This window comes from Vipera berus, assembly GCF_964194415.1.
Source record: "Vipera berus genome assembly, chromosome: 2".
NCBI lineage: Eukaryota > Metazoa > Chordata > Lepidosauria > Squamata > Viperidae > Vipera > Vipera berus.
In genome coordinates this window covers 268396354-268421593 of record NC_138203.1, presented here as the reverse complement: position 1 = coordinate 268421593, position 25240 = coordinate 268396354, and the positions used below count along the sequence as shown (strand labels likewise).

At 43.3% G+C, this 25240-nt stretch overlaps 2 protein-coding genes and 1 long non-coding RNA gene across 3 annotated transcripts in view; 1 reads left to right on the top strand and 2 right to left on the bottom strand.

Moving 5' to 3' along the window:
- Window positions 1-24532, top strand: SAPCD1 (suppressor APC domain containing 1). Its single transcript, XM_081317770.1, has 6 exons — window positions 1-415; window positions 13708-13838; window positions 17095-17232; window positions 20143-20244; window positions 21414-21521; window positions 23032-24532. Exons 1-6 carry the CDS (start codon window positions 19-21, stop codon window positions 23152-23154), a joined length of 999 nt encoding a protein of 332 aa, XP_081173896.1. The 5' UTR covers window positions 1-18; the 3' UTR covers window positions 23155-24532.
- LOC308662209 lies at window positions 6407-15536 on the bottom strand. The gene is made up of 2 exons (XR_014025127.1): window positions 14751-15536; window positions 6407-6564 (listed from the first exon to the last, which is right to left on the bottom strand). It is a non-coding gene; the product is annotated as an uncharacterized lncRNA (long non-coding RNA).
- The window catches only part of VWA7 (von Willebrand factor A domain containing 7), a 55714-nt gene continuing 46082 nt past the window's right edge, over window positions 15609-25240 (bottom strand). The window contains exon 18 of the mRNA XM_081317761.1: window positions 15609-16264. The gene's annotated coding sequence lies outside the window, so the exon portion shown is untranslated. The remainder of the gene's footprint in view (window positions 16265-25240) is intronic.

Below are 25240 nucleotides of genomic sequence, written 5' to 3'. Positions count from 1 at the left end.
GGCTCCCCCACCATCCGGATGAATTCGGGGGGGCTGGCGACCCCTTCCCTTCCCCCCATCGCCGAAGACCCTCCTCCGAGCGGAGCCCGCCTCCCCCGCCCCTTCCTCCAGAGTCTCCGGATCCTCTTCGAAATCTTGGACGACCAAGGCAAAGGGAGCGTCCACATCTCGGAGATCGAGAGCCGCTGGGGGCGGGGCGGCTCCGGGGTGGCCCCCCAAGAGGACCAGCAAGAGATCCCAGCCGGGGTCCTGCAGGCTCTCCAGCAGGTGGCCGAGCCGCACGGGGGCTTTTTAAGTTTTCCCCGCCTAGTGGCCGGGTTGAGAATTGCCCTCTTCCAAACCGAAGAAGGAGCAGCCGAGGAGGCGGATTGGGGAAGCAGTGGAGCTGCCCAGGTGAAGAAGACGATTCGGACACGTAAGTAGAACAGAACAGAACAGAATAGAGTTGGAAGGGACCTTGGAGGTCATCTAGTCCAACCCCTTGCTCAGGCAGGAAACCCTATACCAGGGGTAGGCAACCTCGGCTCTTTTATGACTCATGGACTTCAACTCCCAGAATTCCTGAGCCAGCTTGGCTGGCTCAGGAATTCTGGGAGTTGGAGTCCATGAGTCATAAAAGAGCCGAGGTTGCCTACCCCTGCCCTATACCATTTCAGACAAATGGTTGTTGTCCAGTCTCTTCTTAAAAACCTCCAGTGTTGGAGCATCCACCACTTCTGGAGGCAGCTTGTTCCACTGGTTAATTGTTCTCATTGTCAGGAAGTTTCTCCTTAATTCCAGGTTGCTTCTCTCCTTGATCGGTTTCGATCCGTTGCTTCTTGTCCTGCCTTCGGGCGCTTTGGAGAATAGCTTGACTCCCTCTTCTTTGGGGCAGCCCCTGAGATATTGGAACACTGCTATCATGTTCCCCCCTTAGTCCTTCTCTTCATTAAACTGGACATAATTCCAGCCACCGTTCCTTATAAGTTTTAGCCTCCAGGCCCCTAATCGTCTTTGTTGCTCTTCTCTCTGTACTCTTTCTAGAGTCTCAACATCTTTTTTACATCGTGGTGACCAAAACTGGATGCAGTATTCCCTGTGTGGCCTTAGGAAAGCGTTATAAAGTGGTATTAACCCTTCATGTGATCTTGATTCTATCCGTCTGTTAGTGCAGCCTAGAATGGTGTTTGGAAATCGGGGTGGGGGCTTTGTTTTCTGAAAGAGAAGCAAAGTGAAACAGGAGAAATGAGAACATCTCGAGGTGGCCACTGGCATCCACAGATGGGGTGCCAAGAGATCAAAGGGGGACTGGACTACAGCTAATCCTCGAACTTACAACCATTCCTTTATAGTGACCATTCAAAGTTACAATGGCACCAAAAAAAGCGACTTATGATCATTTTTTATACTTATGACCCTTGCAGCATCCCCAGGGTTACATGATCAAAATTTGGATGCTCGGCAACTGATTCATACTGATATCGGTCGCAGTGTCCCGGAGTCCCATGATGCCCTTTTGCGGTCTTCTGACAAGAAAAGGCAAGGGAAAAGCCAGATTCACTTCATAACCATATTAACAATTGCAGCGATTCTCTTAACAACTGTGGCAAGAAAGGTCATCAAATAGGGCAAAACACAGAACAACCATCTCGCTTAGCGACAGAAAGTTTGGTCTCCACTGGGGTCGTAAGTCAAGGACTGCCTGTATATAATCTTTAAGGTTATTCTGCAATTTCAGAACTCTTTGAGTTTCAGATTAAATCTGGAAATAAGTGAGCTAGGAAGTCATGACGCTCCTGGTTTCTTGCGGGGGACTCTTCCTAAAATGTTTGATTAACTGGTTCTGCCCTGTTTCGCCTTTGGAACTTTGCAAGCCTCATTGCAAAAAATTGTGCTGGGTTCTTTGCCGTCCAGCCAGCCTGGGAAAAATACTCCAGCCCAGATTGCACAGAAGGATATCTACTGGCAGAGTTTAAGAGGGAAAGTGTTCCCGTTTTTTCTCTGCGGGAAATTAATTTAGATTGCGTTCTGTTCCTTTCCAACTTGCTGGATCAATAGGCCTGCAGTTGAAAATTGGGAAGCTGACATCTGAGATTAGGGACTGGCAGAATGGACGAGTGCCATGCCTTTAAATAACAGGAAAGTAGGGCAGAAAATGGCTAATTAAAACAAAGAGCCTTCAGCTGGAAGCGTTTATTTTGTGGAGTGCCATCAAGCAAAGATAAAAAGAATAGATAGCAATTTGGACTAGGTGTCTGTGGAGATTCTCCGTCATCCAGGTCAGGGTTGTCCCAAAGGTGCTTTTTCAAAAGGCAAGTTGACTTTTCTTCGTTTCTTTCCTTGATCTGAAGAAGCTTCTTGGGTAAGAAGCGAAAATTCTTCAAGGAAAAACAAAGTCCAGTTGCGTTTCGAGAAAGCCCCTTTGGGACAATTTGGACTGCAGGAAATCCGGCAGCTGCAGTATTTTATGGCACTGGAAATAATATTCTACTGGGGTCCCTTGAAAATGGAGAAATACAATACAGGTAGTCCTCGAGTTACAACAGTTCATTTAGTGACCATTGGAAGTTACAATGTCCTTGAAAAAAGTGACTTATGACCGTGTTTCACGCTTAACTCAATTGCAGTTTCCCCATGGTCATGCGATTCAAATTCAGATCCTCATGTTGACGACTGTTGCAGGGTCTTGGAGTCACATGACCACCATTTGTGACCTTCGGACAAGTAAAATCAATAGGGAAGCCACTTAACAACTTAACAGCTGCAGGGATTCACTTAACAACTGTGGCAAGAAGGGTCATAAAATGGGACAGAATTCACTTAACAACTGTCTCACTTAGCAATGAAAATTTTAGGCTCAAGTATGCTCGTAAGTTGAGGACTACCTGTAACCTAACTCTTGAGATGAGTGGTTAGCAGTCTGGTCTAATTTTTCACATGATATTGTGAGCAGATAGCAATAGCAATAGCACTTAATACTTATATACCACTTCACGGTGCTTTATAGCCCTCTCTAAGCGATTTACAGAGCCAGCATGTTGTCCCCAATAATCTGGGTCCTCATTTTACCGAATTCAGAAGGATGGAAGGTCGAGTCTACCTTGAACCGGTCAGGATCGAACTCCTGGCAGTCGGCAGAATTAGCCTGCAATACTGCATTCTAACCACTGTGCCACCATGGCTCTTAATGTTGAACAAATCATTATTTTTCTACTATACAGAGTTGTTGTAAAGATAAATCAAGGAAATAAGTAATGTACGTTGCCAAGAATTCCTAGGAAGAAATAAAAAAACCCCTGCAGTACAGGTAGTCCTCAATTTACAACGATCCATTTAGTAAATATTCAAAGTTTCAATGGCATTCAAAAATGTGACTTATGACCGTTTTTCACACTTAGGACTTTTGCAGCATCCCAACTGTCATGAGATTAAAAATCGGATGCTGGTTCATATTTATGATGGTTGCAGCATCCCTTCTGACAAACAAAGTCAATGGGGAAACCGGATACACTTAACAACCATGTTACTAACTTAACAGTTGCAGTGATTCACTTAACAACTCTGGCAAGAAAGTCATAAAATGGGGCAAAGCTCACTTAATAAATGTCTCACATAGCAACAGAAATTTTGGGCTCAATCGTGGTCGTAAGTTGAGGACTACCTAGAATCTGGCCTGTATTCTGCTCTGCGTTCAATCTAGATTGATTCTGAATAAGCAGAAGAAGATACACTGTGACGGAGATGGGTTTTTCAAGATGAAAAATGAAGTTTCCAAATGACTTTTCCACACTGCATCCTTCTTCTTCTTCTTCTTCTTCTTCTTCTTCTTCTTCTTCTTCTTCTTCTTCTTCTTCTTCTTCTTCTTCTTCTTCTTCTTCTTCTTCTTCTTCTTCTTCTTCTTCTTCTTCTTCTTCTTCTTCTTCTTCTTCTTCTCCTCCTCCTCCTCCTCCTCCTCCTCCTCCTCCTCCTCCTCCTCCTCCTCCTCCTCCTCCTCCTCCTCCTCCTCCTCCTCCTCCTCCTCCCTCTTTGAAAAAGATATTGTCAGGACCCACCCAATCCACGTCTTAGGAAAACAAAAACTCTTGGAGTCAGTTCTAGTCCAAAAGGAATTTTTACTAGGACTTGCTTGGTTGTGGAAATACAAGACAGGACTTGGTATTATTTTACAAATTGAAACTTTATAAAGGGTTCCCGGTTCAACCCCCCTTCCCTCAACCCCATTTGGTCAGCCCCCCATCATTTTACTTCGTGTCATCCCTTTCGTGGGAAAAAGGGAACTTCGAATCTTTATGGTTATTGCCTTCTTCCTCTGCAGATTCAAATGGAGACACAGGCCAGATGCCTTCTTCCCTAACCCTCCCCTTTGTTCCCCCAGTTCAAAAGGTTTCCCTTGGTCTTTGAAATAACCTAAGGCAGGCTGAATCCACATGCGCTCCTCCTTATTCGGAAGATGGCAGAATCCATGGGGGGGGGAGATGATGTTTTAAACATACATTTATGAATGTGATACAAATGGATTCTGACAGATATCTTGAGATTTGAGGATTTTTATATTGTTACCAAGACAGACAGCATTTCTCCCTCCCTCCCTTGTAGTATGAACTTTGGTTTTAGATACAAAAAAAGAAGAGGTGATCGCATGGACCGTGCAACTGTCAGAAATTCATGCCAGCTGCCAAGCGTCCAAACTTTGATCATGGGATCATGCGGATGCTGTAATGGTCGTAAGCGTGGAAGCTGACCACGACACACTTTTTTCAGTGCTGTTGTAACTTTGAACAGTCACTAAATGAATGGTTGTAGGTCAACAACTTCCTACATTTCAATTCTCACCCCTCTGGTCTTTTGCCAAGCGTGGGTCACAGGCACAAGGCTGTTGCGGTCAGTCTCCTCCCTCTGCGATCTCTGTTTGAAACTATTTCTCTTGACTTTTCTCCAAATTAAAAGGAATAAAGCTAGCAGATTCCACCTGCCTTCGGGTTGTCCTTGGGCAGTTTCAGAAGAGGGGGTGGGGGCGGGGGGAGAAGACTGCCATTGTGAATAGATTTGCAATACTGGCAAATATCTATAGTTCAGGTGTAAGATGAGGGTGAAGGTTCATTCTGCGAGTTGTGGGTTGGTTTCCAAACATTTTGTTGCCAGATTAGATAACATCTTCAGTGGAGTTTAGGCGATGTCAGGGTCAGTGTTCTCACACTGACCCATCACAAGACCCTCACTTGACACACCCACACCTGAAGCCCTTATAAGCAGAACACCGACACTGACGTCCCGTAAACTCTGCTGAAGATGTTACCCTAGCCTGGTAACGAAACGTTCGGAAACCAACCCCTAAGCTCGGAGGACGAGCCTTCACCCTCATTGGGAGTGGAGCTCAGGATGACCTTGACTTGCATCCATGGTGACCAGATGAAGTCAGTGTCATGGGGACATGTCAGAAAGAAGGTCCCAGTTGGGCCACAGTTAGGTGGAAATTGGGAAAAGGCCTGTGACAGGATAAGAGAAGGCGTTGCAGTTGCAGAGATAAGAAGGAAAAGACAAATACTGCGAAGAATAAATCCACAAGCCCAAAAAGGGAACAACACAAAGACCAAAACACTTTCCCACCAGCAATTGGCACCCAGATGAGCATAGATTAATTCCAATGTTGAATTAATCAATGTTGATTAATTCCAACAATCAAGAAGTACACAATGCACCAATCGTTGAACTGCCAAACGAGCTAACAGTAAACAGCCAAACCAAAGAGCTTGCAAGACCCCCTCCGCCAACACTGACAGGGCAAGCCACTAGAATATAATCCCACTCTTTACTAGCACTGATGATGTTACCTAGTTTGGTAATGAAACGTCTGTAGAAAAACAACCAAGGACCCTTCATTTTAACCCTGAGCTACAAACATTCTCCTTTATTAGGGCAAATGCTAGCTAGGGAGGTGACGGGCTAACTTTCCTTCTCTTGCTACAAAAGCCTTCTCTCCCCCACCCTGCATCGACATGACCCCAACAAGCCCTCAACATACGGTAAGGGATTGAGTGGACCTAAGCCGGGCTCCCCAAGCTGTAGAGATAACCAATCCTCTTACCAGCTGCTCTGATCCAACTTCCTCCGTGATAAGGAGCTTTCCTTAATGGGCCGTAGAGAGACAGGAGGCTAGCAGGGTGGGAGTGGGATTAGAAAACAGCAGAAAAACAATTGGGGGGTGGCTTTCCTTTCTCTCCCAATTCCCCATTTCTTCCGGTAGCAGATGGGCTTGCCTGTTCTCCACTTTCTCCATTGGACACCCCCCTAGTCACCACCTTATCCCGAACGGATTTGTGAAAGAAAGTTCAACACCATAATCTTCCTTCCTTCCTTCCTTCCTTCCTTCCTTCCTTCCTTCCTTCCTTCCTTCCTTCCTTCCTTCCTTCCTTCCTTCCTTCCTTCCTCTTTCTTTCTTTCTTTCTTTCTTTCTTTCTTTCTTTCTTTCTTTCTTTCTTTCTTTCTTTCTTTCTTTCTTTCTTTCTTTCTTTCTTTCCTTTTTATTAGTTATGTTCGTATATCAGCTCTTCATTGTCTTCCCAAAATGATTTGCAAGCAATATAGCTACAGAGGAAACAGAAATAAAAATAAAAAATAAAAAGAGCAGAGAAAAGAAACAGGCAGCTTAAAACCGTCAATGAGATTCTGATCGGAACTATGTGTGCCTGAGGTTTTTTTGTTTTTGTTTTGTTTTGCAAGCAAGCTTTTTAAAAAAACAAATTACTTTCTGCAATTGGTTAAGGTATCATTCCTATCTTCCCAGCCAGTCATTAGCCAAGTGGGATGGAGACAACATCAGCAATAGAAGGGGGAAAGTTGAAAGTAGCTCGTGATATGAGAGATTGGCCTATACAGTTTCTCAGAAGTCTAATTTTTCTGCCTGATAAATATTATTGTTTTGAAACTGGGCTTTCTTGCCGCAATTGTTAAGTGAATCTCTGCTGTTGTTAAATTAGTAGCATGATTGTTAAGTGAATCTGGCTTCCCCCGTTGACTTTGCTTGTCAGAAGTTCGCAAAAGGTGATCACGTGACCCCGGGAGACTGCAACCGTCATAAATATGAGTCAGTTGCCAAGCATCTGTATTTTGAACATGTGAGGAAGGAGATATTGCAACAGTCGCAAGCGTGAAAACCGGTCATAAGACACTTTTTTCAGTGCCGTCGTGACTTTGAACGGTCACAAAACAAATGTCAAGGTCTACCTGTATTAAGATAGGCTTGCATGCTCACTCAGGTAGTCCTCGACCTACATCCATCATTTATCCTTTAAGTGAATGCAGTGCTTTTTAAGCATTGTTCACCGTAGGTATTTTTAGCAGAATGCGGTTATGTGACTACGGGATGCTGCAAATTGGGTGTAAATATGGGCTGGTTGCTAAGCACCCAAAATCCAGTCACGTGACTGGGGGGGCGGGGTCAGCCCTCAGAATTTCAAATCCAGTCATAATAAGTACCTTTTTTTTGGGGGGGGGGTGTCCATTATTGTTTCAAATGGTCACTCTCCCACCCCATTAAGATAGTAGGTCACAGTACCATTTGGGGTATTTGAAAACCAACTCATTGCTCACTAGAGCCATGTTTTCACCTGATTGAAGTTATCACCATTTTGAAACTGGGCTATGCTTAAGCAAAACGTCTGGTCTTGCCCGCTGGAGCATCTGATTGGCTACTCTTGTAGGTAGTCCTAGACTTACAACCACAACTGAGCTCCAAATTTATGTTTATTAAGTGAGACCTTTATTAAGTCAGCTTTGCCCCATTTTACAACCTTTCCAGCCACCGTTGTTAAGTGAATCACTGCAGTTGTTAAATTAGTAAATGAACCTGGCTTCCCCCTTGACTTCGCTTGTCAGAAGGTCGCAAAAGCTGTTCACGTGACACCCCCCCCCCCCAGGACACGACAGCAGTCATAAATATGAACCAGTTGCCAAGCATCCAAAGTCTGATCCCGTGACTGACCCTGGGGATGCTGCAATGGTCTTAACTGGGAAAACCAGACACAAGTCACTTTTTCCAGTGCCGCTGTAACTTTGAACAGTCACTAAACAAACCGTTATAAGTCGAGGGCTCCCGTGTAATTTCCTCCTAGCAGTCCCATTGCCCCAGCGTTTCTAGCCAGAAGCCCGATTTGTGTTTGCTTTGCCGACTGTCAGTTTCCCTTAATTGAATTCGTGGAGGAAGGGAGCCTGTTTCTTCACATGACTTTGATCCGAGAAGATTTGCCCAAATGCCTGCCAGAATGAATTAAGTCAAGAGCTGGGGAAGCAGAAAATCAGAGCACACTTCTGATTGGGTGAGGAAATTAAGAGGCCTGTTAGCATCGGGGAGAATCACAGAGAATATCCGTTGGTGGTGAAATGGCTTCGGTGGGCCTTCTGACTGACAGCTGATCTCTTAGCTGCGGCCTACGCAGTGGGGAGATGGTGGCTGCGGCTTCAAGCATTTGGCACTGTGCCTCAGAAGTCCTTCCATCTGTCGAGCTGACCCAGAACCGCTTCATTGAGCAGCTGCCCCACGATCCGTGATTGATGGCTGGCACCACTCGTCCCATGCACAGGAGACCTCATATATGCCTGGCCAAATGGTTCAAACCCAGCTGTGGCCATTGATTTCATGGCCCTTCGCTCCAGAAGTACCTGACCAACCTGGATTTGGTCCGTTTCTTCCATGTTTCCTGGTGCAGGGGACAAGGCTGTGTGAAACCGCCGTTGCAGGTAGTCCTTGACTTACGACAGGCTGCTTAGCGACCGTTTGAAATGATGACAGACTGCCCCTGGGAGTGTTTGTGATCCGGATTCGAAGTTCGAAGTTCTGACAGAAGGATCCCCCTCACAATCATATCAGGGCACTTTGCAACCAGACTGCGTTTATGGCCATTTGCTGTGTCCCACAGTTATATGGACTGGGTTTTATAAAGGTTTTGCTGAAAACAGGATTATTTTTTTGTATTGTTCAATGACCATGATGGTCGCTTTATGATTTCTACAAAAAAAAAGATTGTAAAATTGGCTCAGTTACCTGGGTGACCTGATTTACGACTTATCACAAGTTACGACCCTGAAGGGCAGCTTCCGTTATGGTCATAACTCGAGGACTATCTGGAATACTGCTATCATGTCACCCCTATTTCTTCTTTTCTTTAGACCAGCCAAACCCAAGTCCTGCAGTTGTTCTTCATTTGTTTTGTTCAGATCAGCTTCCTAGATTCAGTGGTGCCTATGTTAGGGCCACAGAAGCCAATTGCAGTTGATTCAGGACAAACTGTGATCTGGCAGAAGTCTTCAGCACCCTTTGTTTCGAAATACTGGCTGGCAAAAACAGGTGGTAGCTGGCAGGGTTGTAATTAGGTTGCCTTGAGGTTGCTGCACCATAAATTGTGCATGGCAGATCCCTGTGACTTGGTGAGAAACAGTCTACAAGCTCTGTGGTTGGAGATCCTTTGTTATTTAGAACCTACATGAAGTCCCAAAGATGCTTTTCCAAAAGGCATCTGGACTGTCTTGGTTTTTCTTTGAAAATGAATAGAATAGAGCTGGAAGGGACCTTGGAGGTCTTCTAGTCCAGCCCCCTGCTCAAGCTGGAGAACCTATACCATTTCAGACAAGTGACTGTCTAGTCTCTTCTTAAAAATCTCCAGTGACAGAGTGCCCATGATTTCTGGAGGCAAGCTGTTCCACTGGTTAATTCTCCTCACTGTTAAGAAATTTCTCCTTAATTCCAGATTGCTTCTCTCTTTGGTCAGTTTCCAACCATTGTTTCTTGTCTTGCCCTCTGGTGCTTTGGAGAATAATTTGACCCTCTCCTCTTTGTGGCAGCCCCTCAAATACTGGAATACTGCTATCATGTCACCCCTATTTCTTCTTTTCTTTAGACCAGCCAAACCCAAGTCCTGCAGTTGTTCTTCATTTGTTTTAGTCTCCAGGCCTTGGATTATCTTAGTTGCTCTTCTCTGAACTTTTTCCAAAGTCTCAACATCTTTTTAGTAGTATGGTGACCAAAATTGTTGCAGTAGTCCAGGTGTGGTCTTACTAGGGTTTTATAAAGTGGTACTAATATTTTGTGTGATCTTGATTCTATGCCTCTGTTTATACAAGCCAGGATTGTATTAGCTTTTTTGGCGGCAGCTGCACACTGTTGGCTCATAGTCAAGTAATCGTCCACTAGGACTCCAAGGTCCCTCTCACAGTTACTGTTTTTGAGCGAGGTCTTGCCTAATCTGTACTGATACCTTTGGTTTCTCTTGCTCATCCAAGAAGATTCTTCAGTTCTAACTTACTGGGTGCTTCTGATTAAGATCAAGGAATACAACAAAGACTACATTGGAGAAGATATTGTAAGGAGTAAGGAAGATAACCTGGATGGAAGCTGGGTTGCCAAGGCCACAAAGGGTAGAAGGTTTTTTAAAGTCCGGAAAGGTGAGATAATATTTGGAAACAGATCAGACAACTCCCTAATTCACTGAATTATAAGATGGAGGAAATAGTATAGCACAATCAAACTTGCAAGATTCTGTTATGATAGCCTGTCGCAATCAAAGTATTTTTAGTTTTCCTGTAGAGTTGATCTCTTGATTTGGTCTACTTAAAGGAGTTGACAGATGCCAGGATGTGTCTTTACTTAACAATGATCAGAATCATGCAGAAAATTGTTTGCCCAGGAATCCAAAATTTGGTTTTCAAAGAAGCGCAGTAGAAAGAGTATTGACACCTTGATGTTGGAGAAGACTTCTGAGAAAAGAAAAGAAACAAATGGATCATCAAACTAAACAAGCCACAGTTCTCACTAGAAGCACAAATGACCAAGCTCAAATTATCCCACTTTGGATACTTTATGAAGGCCTAGAGAAGTCTCTAATGATGGGAATGGTGGAGGGAAAGAGAAGATGATGACCAGTATCAAGTAGGGGGTGGGGACACTATTGGAAGACTTGAAAGACCAGGTTAGGGACAGATCATTATGGAGGTGGCACTAATCAATCTGTCTATCTTGAATAAAGGGACGTGATGGCTCAGTGGGTTAGGACGCTAAGCTTGTCGATCAGAAGGTCGGCAGTTTGGCTAGTCGAATCCTGAGTGCCGCATAGCAGAGTAAGCGCCTGTTACTCGTCCCAGCTTCTGCCAACCTAGCAGTTCGAAAGCACGTAAAAATGCAAGTAGAAAAATAGGGACCACTACGGTGGGAAGGTAACAGCGTTCCGTGCGCCTTTGGCGTCTAGTCATGCCGGCCACATGACCACGGAGACATCCTCAGACAAGCGCTGGCTCCTCGGCTTTGAAACAGAGATGAGCACCGGCCCCTAGAGTTGGAAACGACTAGCACACATGTGCGGGGGAACCTTTACCTTTACCTTATCTTGAATAAGAGAATAGACAGGATATCACCCAGCAATGAAGAATCTTCATCTATGTAATGAGCAGCTTTTTCTCATTAATTCTGTCTCTAGGAGATCAGCTTGGGCAATGAATCTCATCAGACCCAAGCCACTTCTGGCTCGGTTAATCAATTACCCCTTGTGGCATGGCTTTAATGAAAGGGCTAATTAGATATCAAAACGTACCTCATCACTTTTTTTTTGCTAGCTCTATGGTTGTGCCTTTAATGTCACATTAATACTAGTTTAGGTTAGTGGGAGAAGTGGGGATTTCATGAAAGTACGTTTGAAATTGAAATTGATTTTGTGAAATAGTTCTTACTTCGTTATGAGAACGTGTAGTGGGATGTGATACCGAAGAAGCTCTCTGGATGAGAAGAAAAACATTTTCAAAGAAAAAGTCCAGTGGCCCAGAAACCTTTCTTTTGTGTTTCATGAAAAAAAGTATTGGAACAAAAATGTGGAACTTTATATGTTGATGGCAGCAAGATTACTTTGTGCAAAAAAATGGAAGGACGCTTCGATCCCTACAATGGATGAATGGCTGCAAAAGCTGATGGAGTTAGCAGAGATGGCTAAATGGACTGCTTTGATAAAAGAGAAGAAAAAAAACACAAGTACTTTTGTTTCTACTTGGAAACTGTGTCTGGACTTTATTTTTATTTTTTATTTTAATTCCATTTATATCCCGCCCTTCTCCAAAGACTCAGGGCAGCTTACAAGCTTAGCAGTAGCCTTCATTCTATGTATATGCCTGCTTATTAGGGCTTTCACACACACCCCAAGCGGCATTCTTACAAAGTCAGCTTATTGCCCCCAACAATCTGGGTCCTCATTTTACCTACCTCGGAAGGATGGAAGGCTGAGTCAACCTTGAGCCTGGTGGGACTCGAACCTGCACTAATTGCAGGCAGCTGGTGTTACTTAAGGAGGCATTAGCCCACTGCTCCACCAAGGAAAAAAAATGAAACTTTGATTTTGGGCTTTACTGATTAGATAGATCTGTTGTTATAGAAATGGCTAGTTTATACGTAAAAGTAGAAAACTGAGGTTCGATGTTACCTCCTAGTCTATGCACCAAAGGGAGTCGCAAGTCAATGCGTTTTCTTTCTTTTTCCCTTCTTCTCTACACTTTTCTCTTCCCTTTTCCCTCTCCTATTTTTCCTATTATTTGCTCTTGTATTTTTGTATTTTATATTATAAACTAATAAGAAGGATTGACATGGAAAAGAAAGTCCAGTTGCCTTTTGGAAAAAAACAACCCACCTTTGGAACAACCATTACGAAGATAGTTGAGAATCTCCATAGACACTCAATATATAGGTACAGTAGAGAAACTCTATTCAAGGGTAGGCAACCTCGGCTCTTTTATGACTCATGGACTTCAACACCCAGAATTCCTGAGTCAGCTGACTCAGGAATTCTGGGAGTTGAAGTCCATGAGTCATAAAAGAGCCGAGGTTGCCTACCCCTGCTGTAGGTGATGGGGCTGATTCATCTCACTAGGTTTCCTCAACTGGTTATTGAGAAAAAGTAAGATGGTTGTGCCTGGAAATTCCACTTACCTTGTTTCCCCGAAAATAAGACCATGTCTTACATTAATTTTTGCTCCAAAAGAGGCATTAGGGCTTATTACCCAGTTAGGTCTTATTTTCAGGGAAATACGGTACTAAATGCATCCATCTGGGTGACGATTTTAACCGGGGCTTATTTTTGAGGTGGAGCTTATGTTACGAGCATCCTGAAAAATCACGGTAGGGCTTATTTTCCAGTTGGGTCTTATTTTCAGGGAAACACGGTAGGATGAAAAATGAGGGGATCCACTCAGCTGAGATCCGCTCCAGATTTTGGTTTCCTTTCAATAGAGATGAAAAAGGCTGGCTTGGTCCAAATCCAACATCTCAAGATGCCTCCTAGAATCTCCTGAAATTAGCATAATTGGAGGTTGCAGCTTTCAGGAAGAAAACAGTCCCTGTGTTAGTTTTATTAAATGAATTATTTATTAATTCAAATTCTTATACAATTATCTTAAGGCTCTAAAGCAGGGGTAGGCAAACTTGGCTCTTTTATGACTCGTGGACTTCAACTCCCAGAATTCCTGAGCCAGCATGGCTCAGCTTGGAAACCTCTCCCTTTCTCCTCAGCATGGCTGGCTCAGGAATTCTGGGAGTTGAAGTCCGCAAGTCATAAAAGAGCCAAACCTGTATTAGCGCCTTCATTTTTGTAAAATCATCTGGCAGAAACAGAACCAAATAGTTCATAGTTAAAAGGGGGAGGGGAATCTAAGAAACAACAACAACAACACCCCAGCAACCTTCTCTCCTTTTTTCTCCAGGAGAATCTGATGGGAAAGGAGTCACTCGATCCAGGAGTACAAACAGCTTTTTGTCCCAAAGTGGGAGGTGCAGGATGACTCCAAAGGAACCGCGTAGACACACTATTTCCGGTGATGTGGAATATGAAATGGTAAGGGGATCCAGAGAATGATTCCAGAGAGCTAAGTAAAAGATTAGTCTCCTTTCCTTCTCTTACCTTCCTTCGCTTGGCTTCACCTTTCCTGTCTCCTCTCTCTCCCCATTCCCCTTTCCACTTCCCCACTTCCGTTTATTCAAATCTTAAAAAATCCACATCAGTTTCATGCACGGCAAAACGAGATCATACACACACACACACACACACACACCTGCTCTGCTCTCTTAAAGGTTTCTGAGTTAATCCAGGCAGTCCTCGACTTACAACAATTCATTTGGTGACCGTTCAGAGTTACAACGGCACTGGAGAAAGTGACTTACAGGCAGTTTTCACACGTATGACGGTTCTAGCATCCTCATGGCCATGTGATCCCAAATTCAGACGCTTCGACAATTGACTCATATTTACGATGGTTGCAGTGTCCTGGGATCACGTGATCCCCATTTGCTTGTCGTCTGACAAGCAAAGTCAATGAGGAAGCCAGATTCTCTCAACAACAATTTGACTAATTTAATAACTACGCTGATTCATTTATCAACGGTGGCAAGAACGGTGGTAAAATGGGGCAAACTCCCCATTTTTTTTATATAAATGTTTCATTTAGCAGCATAAATTTTGGGCTCAAACCTGTCCTTAAACAAGTGACAAAGACAGGGAAAGGAAAGAATTATGCAACCTGTCTAATTTTAAATGCACTTTTCTCACGTTTTCTTGCATGGCGTCTTTTGCCTAACTTTTTGTTCTTGCGAGCCATTTTTCCCTATCCCACTTGGGTCTGGAAAAATTACGGGATAAAAAAAAAACGATGAACAAAGCCTCCCATCAGAGCTTGCTGATTCAGTATCGGAAGTCTGGTGGCAAAGTTTTTAGACATTCAAAGAAGTTAATCCTCCCCTTGCTGCTCACCTCTTCCATTTCCGAGCTCACGTGGGCAGCTGAAAAGGCTGGGCTTAGGAGTCCTATTATCCAGGGCAACTGAACCTTGAAGTCTAAGCCGGCATGCTTTGAGAATTGCTGAGTCCAGCGGGAGTGGGGCAAACCCGAATTTTCCAGACACTGAGTATATACCCTCCTCCAGGGCAGGGGAAGGGTCATAGGGAGGGAAAGAAACACAGAATAAAGCAGAGGGCTATGGAAGGGGGGGGGAAAGAACAGGCAACACAAAGCGATGGAGAAGAAGACCACAGATGGAGAAGCAAGTGGGGAAAACCAGAGCAGAGGGCCGAAAGCTAGAGAGAAAGCCATCAAGAGACGGGGGTGAAGGTGTGGCTACAGATGAAGAGGCAGCAGGGTTTGGGGCTGGGGGCTGCTAAAGAAGGAAAGGGATAGACAGATGGAAGGGAAAAGGGGGTAGAAGGGAGAGAGTTGAGGGGAGGCTGGGAGGGGGATGTTTCAGAAGTGGACAGGAAGGAGGTGTTGAAGGAAGGCGGGCTAGCAGGATTTAAGGAGGAGAAGGGAGATGGTAGAGTGGTCCGAAGAGATCTCCTGGTTGCAGGAGAGACAAAGGTGGCTTTGCAGGAGTAGCTAGCTGTCCGTGTGGGTTTTACAACCCGTAAATAGTTTACTGTTGCAGCTTGGTTGTCTGGAAGTCTAAGCGGATCAGAGAAGTGGTTTGCAGAATCCTAGAATTGGGAGGGACCTCAGAAATTGTTTAATCCAAAGCTCCAGCTCAGCCGAGGGTCTCGTAGAGTGTCCATGAGAAGTGACCTACCAGCCTGTGGAAAGGACCTTCAGCAAAGGGAAACTCACCACTTCATAGGTCAACCTGTTGCTCTGGCTGAGGGTTGGCACAGTCAGGAACTTCCTTCCGAGGTCTAGCTTGAAGTCCACATTTGGTGAGGGAGAGCAAAATAGGGTCCCCAGGGCTTCTGCTGCCTGCCACCGCGGGGCCACCATGGCAGTTCAAGGAGGCTACACCATCCTCATCATCCCACTGGGAACGGCCCTCAGCAATCTGCACGCTTTGAGATTCTTTGTCTGGGTAAGTCTTTGTGAGGATCAGGGATCCATGCATGCAACTTCCCGCCACCAGCCTGCATGCATCTTACACAATATTACTTAATATACTTAATTATTGTTTCAGTACTGCTGTCATTGCCAACAACTGTTTAGTTTCATATTTATGATACTCTGCTGTCTATTGTTAACTGGGTGCAGATGTTGATGCCATGGCAAGCCACCCTAAAAACTGATTTTGATAGAACTCCATCCACAGTTTTTAGCGTGCTGTAGAATTTTATTTTAAAATAAAAATACCAGAGGTCCAAATTAGCAGTTCAACCAACTGCGCTTCTTCCAAAGAGCCAAAATGCTGCGAATCTGCTTCTGGGTAGAAACATCCCTTTTGTTGTAATTGGTAGACGTTATGAGATTGAGTCTCTTCTGTAAACAGATGGAAGCTTATCAAAGAGAGATCCGACCTAGGAGAAATTAAGGAGAAATTTCCTGTCAGTGAGGACAATTAATCAGTGAAATGACTTGCCTCCAGAAGTTGTGGGTGCTCCAACTCTGGAGGTTTTCAAGAAGAAATTGAACAGCATTGGTCTAGCATTGGTATAGGACAGGGGTAGGCAACCTCGGCTCTTTTATGACTCATGGACTTCAACTCCCAGAATTCCTGAGCCAGCCAAGCTGGCTCAGGAATTCTGGGAGTTGAAGTCCATGAGTCATAAAAGAGCCGAGGTTGCCTACCACTGGTATAGGATCTCCTGCTTGAGCTGGTGGGTGAACTAGAAGACTTCCAAGGACATTTCCAAGCCTGTTATTCTGGCTCTCAGCGCCCTTCATGTCTCAGATTATGTCCGCCCCCTTGGTACTTTGAGTCCTTGAAACAGAGGGTTGAGCATTAACTCTTCTGAATACAAACCCATCTGCTCCTAAATTATGGATCTTAGGGAGGGATGACTTAATACTGTAGGTCTCTTTTCAGGGTATCTCATGTCTAGTTAAAAGTGTTCCGGTCATTGTAAAGAAATTCCCCTGGGAGTCAAAGAAGCAGCAAGCTGCACTAATTACAGTTTCTCTTTCTTTTCCTCCCTCCCTCCCTCCCTCCCTCCCTTCCTTCCTTCCTTCCTTCCTTCTCCCTCCCTCCCTCCCTCCCTCTTTTCCTTCCTTCCTTCCTTCCTTCCTTCCTTCCTTCCTTCCTTCCTTCCTCCCTCCCTCTCTCCCACCTTCCTTCCTCCCTCCCTCCCTCCCTCATTCTTGCTCTCTTTCTGTCCCTCCCTCCCTTCCTCCCTCCCTCTCTCTGCAGCTCAAGCAGATGCAACAGCTGGAAAGAGAGCGCGATGCCTTGCTGCAAGGCTTGGAAATGGTTAACCAGGTACGCGACTGGTTACAGCGCCACCTGCTGGAAGCTCAAAAACGGCAGAAGCACATGGGAGCCCAGGCAGTAAGTCAGGGTGGGCAGCCTTTTTATCGGTCATTTATGGCCATTTCATGTCCTGAAGTCACGAGACTGTGTTTTACCAGGGTTTTGCCAAAACTCAGCACTTACTTCTGGTTTTTCAGCAAATCCGCCCCCATAGTGAATTATTGGTTCATGTAACGACTGTTGTTCTTGTTAGTTGCGAAGTCGTGTCTGACCCATCGCGACCCCATGGACAACGTTCCTCCAGGCCTTCCTGTCCTCTACCATCTTTTGGAGTCCATTTAAGCTCACGCCTACTGCTTCAGTGACTCCATCCAGCCACCTCATTCTCTGTCGTCCCCTTCTTCTCTTGCCCTCAACCTTTCCCAGCATTAGGCTCTTCTCCAGTGAGTCCTTCCTTCTCATTAGGTGGCCAAAGTATTTGAGTTTTAGCTTCAGGATCTGACCTTCTAAAGAGCAGTCAGGGTTGATCTCCTCTAGGACTGACCGGTTTGATCGCCTTGCAGTCCAAGGGACTCGCAGGAGTCTTCTCCAGCACCATAGTTCAAAGGCCTCAATTCTTTGGCACTCAGCCTTTCTTATGGTCCAACGACTGTAACATTTGCTTAATAATCGTGATTCGTGTAATGACTGCCATTAAAAAAAAAGGTCATAAAATCCGGTCAGTCATGCGACTGACCTATTTTACGATCGTCATGACTAATGACCATGATAGGCATGTTCCATGATGATCATAAGTCGAGGACTCCCTACGTTTCAAACATATCATTTGACAGGAGTTAAAAATATACCCCTCAAACCAAACAGCCCCAATAACGTTCAAAATGACTTCATAAGAGCACCATAAGCATTCCTGAATAGACGTAGGCATGATCCAACACCATCTGTTGTGTTCCTCTCTTCCCTTCAAATTTATTCATTTATTTACTGGCAAATGTCTCTAGTCCTATGTATTTCAATTAAGAATAAATCTAATCAGGTTACAAAAACAATTATAGTGGGGAAAAATGCCTCTAAATATATCTAATGTTACTAAATTGACTTTTTAATAAAATCACAGTTGACAGCAAAGTTGCTAACACTACCTTGATTCTACCTACAATACATATATTCTTCATCCATATGCATATTCTTACATATATAGTATATATTCTCCATAGCTCAGTCCTGGAAAGCTTGTTTAAATGACTATGTTTTCACTTGCTTTCTAAATTGGTACTGTGTAAGAGTACGCGGTGGCTCAGTGGGTTAGGACGCTGAGCTTGTCGATTAGAAAGTCGGCAGTTTGGCAGGTCGAATCCCGAGTGCTGCGTAACAGAGTGAGCGCCTGTTACTCGTCCCAGCTTCTGCCAACCTAGCAGTTCGAAAGCACGTAAAAATGCAAGTAGAAAAATAGGGACCACTACAGTGGGAAGGTAACAGCGTTCCGTGCGCCTTCGGCGTCTAGTCATGCCAGCCACATGACCACGGAGACGTCCTCGGACAAGCGCTGGCTCTTCGGCTTTGAAACAGAGATAAGCACCGGCCCCTAGAGTTGGAAACAACTAGCACGCATGTGCGGGGGAACCTTTACCTTTACCTTTAAGAGTCATTCATTTTGGGGCAATCTATGAATACTGTTGAATAAAATGAATATATGAGTAAATGAGATGTTTTAAGACATCTGGACAAGCTTGTGTGGCTAATAAATTCAAATAAATAAAATAGACCGGTTTTGGGAAGGGCTGCAAGTAACTAAATCACAATTGTGAATTGTGTATTCACAATTCTACTCTACATTTGTAATTTTAAGAAAAGCAGAAAATCATTAATGAAATTTGCCTGAAGCAAACAATTATACTAAATTATTGTCGGCATAATTTATGCTACAGTCCTTTATCGAATACCTAATCTTACAGTCGCTTATTACTCCATGGAAAGAAAGCAACTGTGCCAAAGTGGAATCAGAAATTAAAACAGGAAGGGAATATGCAATTAAATTATAAGTAATTATATGTAATTAAGTCTTCAGACTTTCATGGAGAGAGTACAGGTAGTCCTCGACTTGCAACAGTTCATATAGTGACCATTCGCCACTGGAAAAAGTGACTTATGACAATTTTTCGCACTTATGACCGTTGTGGCATCCCCTTGATCACGTGGTCAAAATTCAGACGCTTGGCCGCTGGTTCATACTTATGACCATTGCAGTGTCCCAAAGTCCCCTTTTGCGACCTTTTGACAAGCAAAATCAATGGGGAAGCCAGATTCAGTTAACAACCAGGTTGCTAACATATCCACGGCGGTGAGTCACTTAACAACTGTGGCAAGTACAGCAGCAAGAATGTCATTTGCCCAGAATTGGAAAAGGAGTGAAATCCCAGTAGAAAACGAGGTAATAAGGAAAATTTGGGAATGCGCTGAAATGGATAAATTAACTTTGGAAATTAAAAATAAAGACCAATCAGGTTACTACAAAATTTGGAATAAATTTTATCTTTGGCGGGAACAAAAGGAAGGTCTCTATTAGAACTTATAGACTGGTTGATTGTTCTAAGTATTGTATTATATTTAATTGATTTGTATCTTAAGTGTATTTTATGTGTACATATATATATATATGAATATTGTAGACAAGAAGGTATGTCAGTCCGTTTGTACCGTGTCCAATGTTTTAAATAATAAATTTAATAAAGATTTAAAAAAACAACTGTGGCAAGAAAGGGTTGCAAAATGGGGCAAAACTCACATAGCAAACGTCTCACTTAACCACAGAAATTTTGGGCTCAGTTGTGGTTGTAAGTCAAGGACCGCCTGAAGTGGTGGATGTCTTAAATGCAAGAAATTCTCTCTCTCTCTCTTTTTTTTTTCTTATTTCTTGAACTGGAACATTTGGGATAGACGTTGGATTTTCAGTTTTGAGATTTGTTGCCCTGTCTTGCACCACTGCAGAATGAAAGCCGAGATTCTTACTCTAAGCAGAGCAGCCTGCTGCTGGCCAAGATCCAGGAAGTCAATCTGTGCTTGAAAAGTTTGCTCACTTGTTCTGGAAAGGTCAGTAGGACTGAAGGGGTGGGATCACAGAACACAGATAGTCCTCAACTTACAACATTCTGTTTAGTGGCCGTCCAGAATTCAAATGGCAGTGAAAAAAGTGACTTGTGACTGTTTTTCCACACTTACAACCATAGCAGCATCCCCACAGTTATGTGATCAACATTCAGATGCTGGGTGACTGGTTCATATTTATGACGGTTGCAGTGTCCCGAAATCCTGTGATTTGTTTTTCTGACCATCGGACAAGCAAGCTCAATGAGGGAGTCAGATTCACTTAACCGTATTACTCACTTAAGTACTGCAGTGATTCACTTAACAACTGTGGTGAGAAAGGTCGTAAGATGGGGCAAAAGTCATTTAACAAATGTCTCACTTAGCAACATAAATTTTGGGCTCAGTTGCAGTCGTAAGTTGGGAACTACCTGTGACAGATTCAGCAGGACCTTGGAGGTCATCTAGTCCAACCCCCTGCTCGGGCAGGAAACCCTATACCATTTCAGACAAATGGTTGACCAGTCTCTTCTTAAAAACTTCCACTGTTGGAACATTCACAGCTTCTAGAGGCAGGTTGTTCCACTGGTTAATTGTTCTCACTGTCAGGAAATTGTTCCTTAGTTCTAGGTTGCTTCTCTCCTTGACAAGTTTCCATTCGTTGCTTCTTGTCCTACCTTCAGGTGCTTTGGAGAATAGGGTGGTCCCCTCTTGTCTGTGACAGCCTCTCAAATATTGGAAGACTAATATTATGTCACACCGAGTCCTTTTTTTTTTTTGTTAGACTAATTTACGCAACCATTCATCGTACAGTTCAGAATTGTGGTATTCAAGGTAGACCTACGGTATATGCCGGGTGACTGATACAAATAGACCTCACTTACCAGCCACCTTGTTTAATGGCCATTTGAAGTAATGATGGCGCCGAATAAGTAACTGTATGACTGATCCTCACATTTATGACCCAGGCAATGTTCCCAGCTGCCCATCTTTCAGGCAACTCTGGATGGCTCCCAATGACTTTTTAATTGTACCATGTTCTTAGAACCTTTTGCAAGCTTTTTGTATGAATAGGGTAAGAATTTGGCCAGCAAAAGAGCACTTGTTCATGCTAGATACAAGTGTGGTGGTGAGTCACACTTAAACTGTGATTCCCCCCCCCTCCTTCTTTGCAGCCTGAAGTGCCACTCAAAAGTTGGGGGGTTCCTGTTTCCTCTCCAGAAAATCCATTTCACCAGCAAGCCATCATTGTGCTCAAGGAACAGAACCACCTGTTGACCAAGGTAACTACAAAAGCCTGGCTGATCTCCTTTGGATGGAAAAGGGGACAGTTGATTTAAATTGCATTTGTAATGTGTCTATGGAGATTCTCAATCATGCAAATCAAGGTTGTCCCAAAGGTGCTTTTTCCAAAAGGTGAGTGTACTTTCTTGAACTGTTGGTGGTTGTTTTTTTTTTAAATGTTTTACTTTTCATTCAAAATCTTCTTCAGTTCAGTTCACTGAAGAAGCTTCTTGGAAGAGAAATGAAACATTTTTAAGGAAAAAAAAAACCCCAAGGATGTCCAGTTGTCTTTTGGATAAAAACACCTTTGGGACTTTATAATGTGCCAGATTGATCTACTAGAAGTGGAATCCAGAGATCCAGACTATCCTGCAAACAAATATGCTTGTGGGTTTTAGGACGCACACTTTGTACAGTATTAAAGGGAATCATCTTACCCTGTAATTCACGTCTTAAGAGTTCAGAATAGTTCTTCTTTGGTAAAATGAACAAGGGCTTTTTGGCGTGCTGTGAATAAATCTAACAATAGAAGAACTGCTATGGAGCATTTATTATTTATTTTATTTTATTTTATATCTTATTTTATTTTATTTTATTTTATTTTATTATTTTATTTTATTTATTTTATTTTAACCTATTGAGAAATCTTTGATGGACTGTAATGCTAAGTAATCTAGCAATAGCAGGTAGAATTTAATATCTCCCTTTGTCATAAGCATTCCTTGAAAATCATTTCTAGATTTATTTCATACAATCTATTTTTCTCCTGTAGTATGATTTGCCTTCGAAATATTAATTAGTCACCTCAGATGAAGTTTGAACCACTCAACGGGCTGTCCTGCATTTTGTATTGGAATCCATGATAGAAATATGGGGGTGGGTGGGTCCGGTTGAACATGGATGGTTCATGGCTAACAATTAATTTGCTGCAAATTAATGGCTGTAAAAGTCAAGGACTACCTATAGTCTATAATAAACAGATTCTGACTGTTTGCAGAATTTAAAACTTCAGCTTGCATCTATTATGTGAGATTGGTTTTGGGAGGTCCTCTGGCAAGATGCATCTTTTTTAAAAAATATAATCTTTATGTAAAATCACAAATAATTGCATGCACCTCAGTGGGGCCTCCTGATCTGGTCGAAAAGAGAAGCATGCAACAAAGGTTGCACTCCATTCTCTCTCCCCTCACACACCTCATGGCATGAAAACTTAGTACAGGCTGGAGATTTGTGGCTCTCCAGATACTACTGAACTGACATTCCCATCCTCCTTGTATCAGCTGTGTAAGATTGATGGGAGTTGGAGTTCATCGATTCTTGAAGGACCATTATTTGTCCATCTTTGGTTGCTCAGTAAAAATGGCCCCAAAGCAGGTTGAAGGGAGCCCTAAAATTGGGAAGTAACCAACTGCAAGCTCCTTTCGAGAGCAGAAAGGCTTGAAATATGTCAGATGGACGGAGAAATGTTGCTACTTGTGTCATAATCACTGATGTTTACCTGACTAACAGGAGGTGTCCCAAAAATGCCACCGCATTGCACAACTGGAGGAAGAAAAAGCATCTCTTTGCAAGCAGCTGAAGGAGAGCTGGGGTTACAAACTCCCCAGCCACAAGGAGTTCACCTTCATCTGAGAAGATGCTTGGGACGGGCAACCATAAACTCTATGACGCTTCTGCTTCAGTTGGGCTTGCTTGGGATATCACTTTCTTTGGGGACTCCAAATGATGGACCACGTCAAGCCTTTTGTCAGGAAAGAGGCCAACAGCGTTCCTGTTCCTGTTTCCCCTCTATCTGCAGAGGGCCAGGTTTGTGGGAGAAACATCTTGAGATGGTTGATGGTTGTTAGAATGGGAAAGGTGAACACGAGGCTCTTGAGGTTCATGAAAAATAATGGGTCAGGAGATGAATCAGAGGTGTTGGGCACCCCAAACAAGGCTCATAAAACTGCCTTGGTTTCTTACCTTCCTGGGTTCCAACATATTTCGGATTCTTACTTCAGCTATGAGGTTGAAAACCTTCTCTTGTAACAGTTTCAGGACTTTGCACTCTGTAGCTCTGGATCAGGGATGCAGGCACCCAGAATTCATATCATGGCAGCATGTTTTTCCCTGGGATACCTGTGCTGAAGTATCTTCCCTCTCTGTTATTTTTTTTCCCCAACCCAGAAAAAGAGCCCATATCCATCAAAGGCCTTTTCATTCAGAGACCAAATACCTTGATGATCTCTTTGGTTTACAAATGTTGCAATCTCTCCTTTGATATAACCTGCAACTATCTAACCGTAATTCTGGGTTCTTCAGTTTTATATTTATACCTGAGTGGGGCTGAGTGAGTACAGTATTACTTTTCTGTAGCTAATGGAAATGAAACCAAGAGATATTTATGGCTAAAAACAGGATGATGAAGCATGGGCGCATGGCTCCCTGTGTCTAGCCTACAGTCTGTGTTAGCTGTGTTTCCTTTCCACGTTTTGGAATATTGTTTCTATGATCCAAATGGTTCTAGATAAGTATTTTTTTTTACACTCGGCAGTTTTAAGAGGGATGGATTTCAACCCAGCAGGCTGGCTGGGGAATTCTGGGAGTTGAAGTCGCCACATCTTAAAGTTGCTAAAGTTGAGAAACACTCTTCTAGAATCTAGACCAATCCTGCACTTGTGGGGTGTGTTTCAAGACGAATCATTTTCTTTCTGCTTTTCTGACTCCGTTTGATATTTTTCTATTATTTTCTTCCTTCTCTTGTTCTCTTTGAAATGGTCTTTTGCTTGTAAAGGAAACAATTCCTTTCTCATGACCTTCTAAAAATTCAGCTTATTTGGTTATTTATATGGTCATAGACCACTGCAACGTGTTCACTCTCCATGGGTCACAATCAATAATTTGCAATAAAAAATCCAGGGTGCGCTCAGAAGCAAGTGATTAAAATCTAAAAACCACAAGATCGTTTTCTAAAACCTGAGTTGCAAGGAGATGAAATAAAATTGTCAAGGGATTAATAACTAGAAGTTTGCATTCAAACACAACATTCCCCTTACACAGTTGACTTTCTAATAAATTCCTAAAACCTAGTGAGATGAGGGCTTCTTGAGTTTCACAGAGAAATGGGTTTCAAAGTACTGGTGCTGCAACAGAAAAATTGCACTGGTGAGCCTGTATGCATCTCAGTTTCCCCAAATGGATAAACTCCTAGATTCTCCCAGACGTTTTGCGATGGGCAGATTGAAACTAGGGCTTGTAGAGGAGATAGCTGTGGGAGATAGTTCAATTGATATATAAAATAAGGACAGCCATGAAACTAAGAAAAAAGAATTATATAGAATCCTTCCTTCTGATTGCCAGGGGAGCCTAGCTTTATATATATAAAAAAAATCTTCTACTGACATCCCCAACTACTAGGATTAAATATAATCTAACAGGTAGAACCCCAACCTCACCTGCACCCTGTAAGCACCTGGAGAGCAAGGATCAGTCAGGTTAGCCAGTGTTGGATGGTCCAAATGATTTTTCAACAGCTGTCTGTCTTCTTGTTTTCAAATTGTTGGGAGGCAGAGTTGTCCTTTGTGGGCAAGAACATTTGCTAGAATGAGAATCCTAGCCCCGAGCAACCATTAGCAGAGCTGGTTTTATATTTTAACAGCAAGGAGAGCTACAGGTAATCCTCAACTTACGACCACGATTGAGCCCAAAATTTCTGTTGCTAAGTGAGATATTTGTTAAG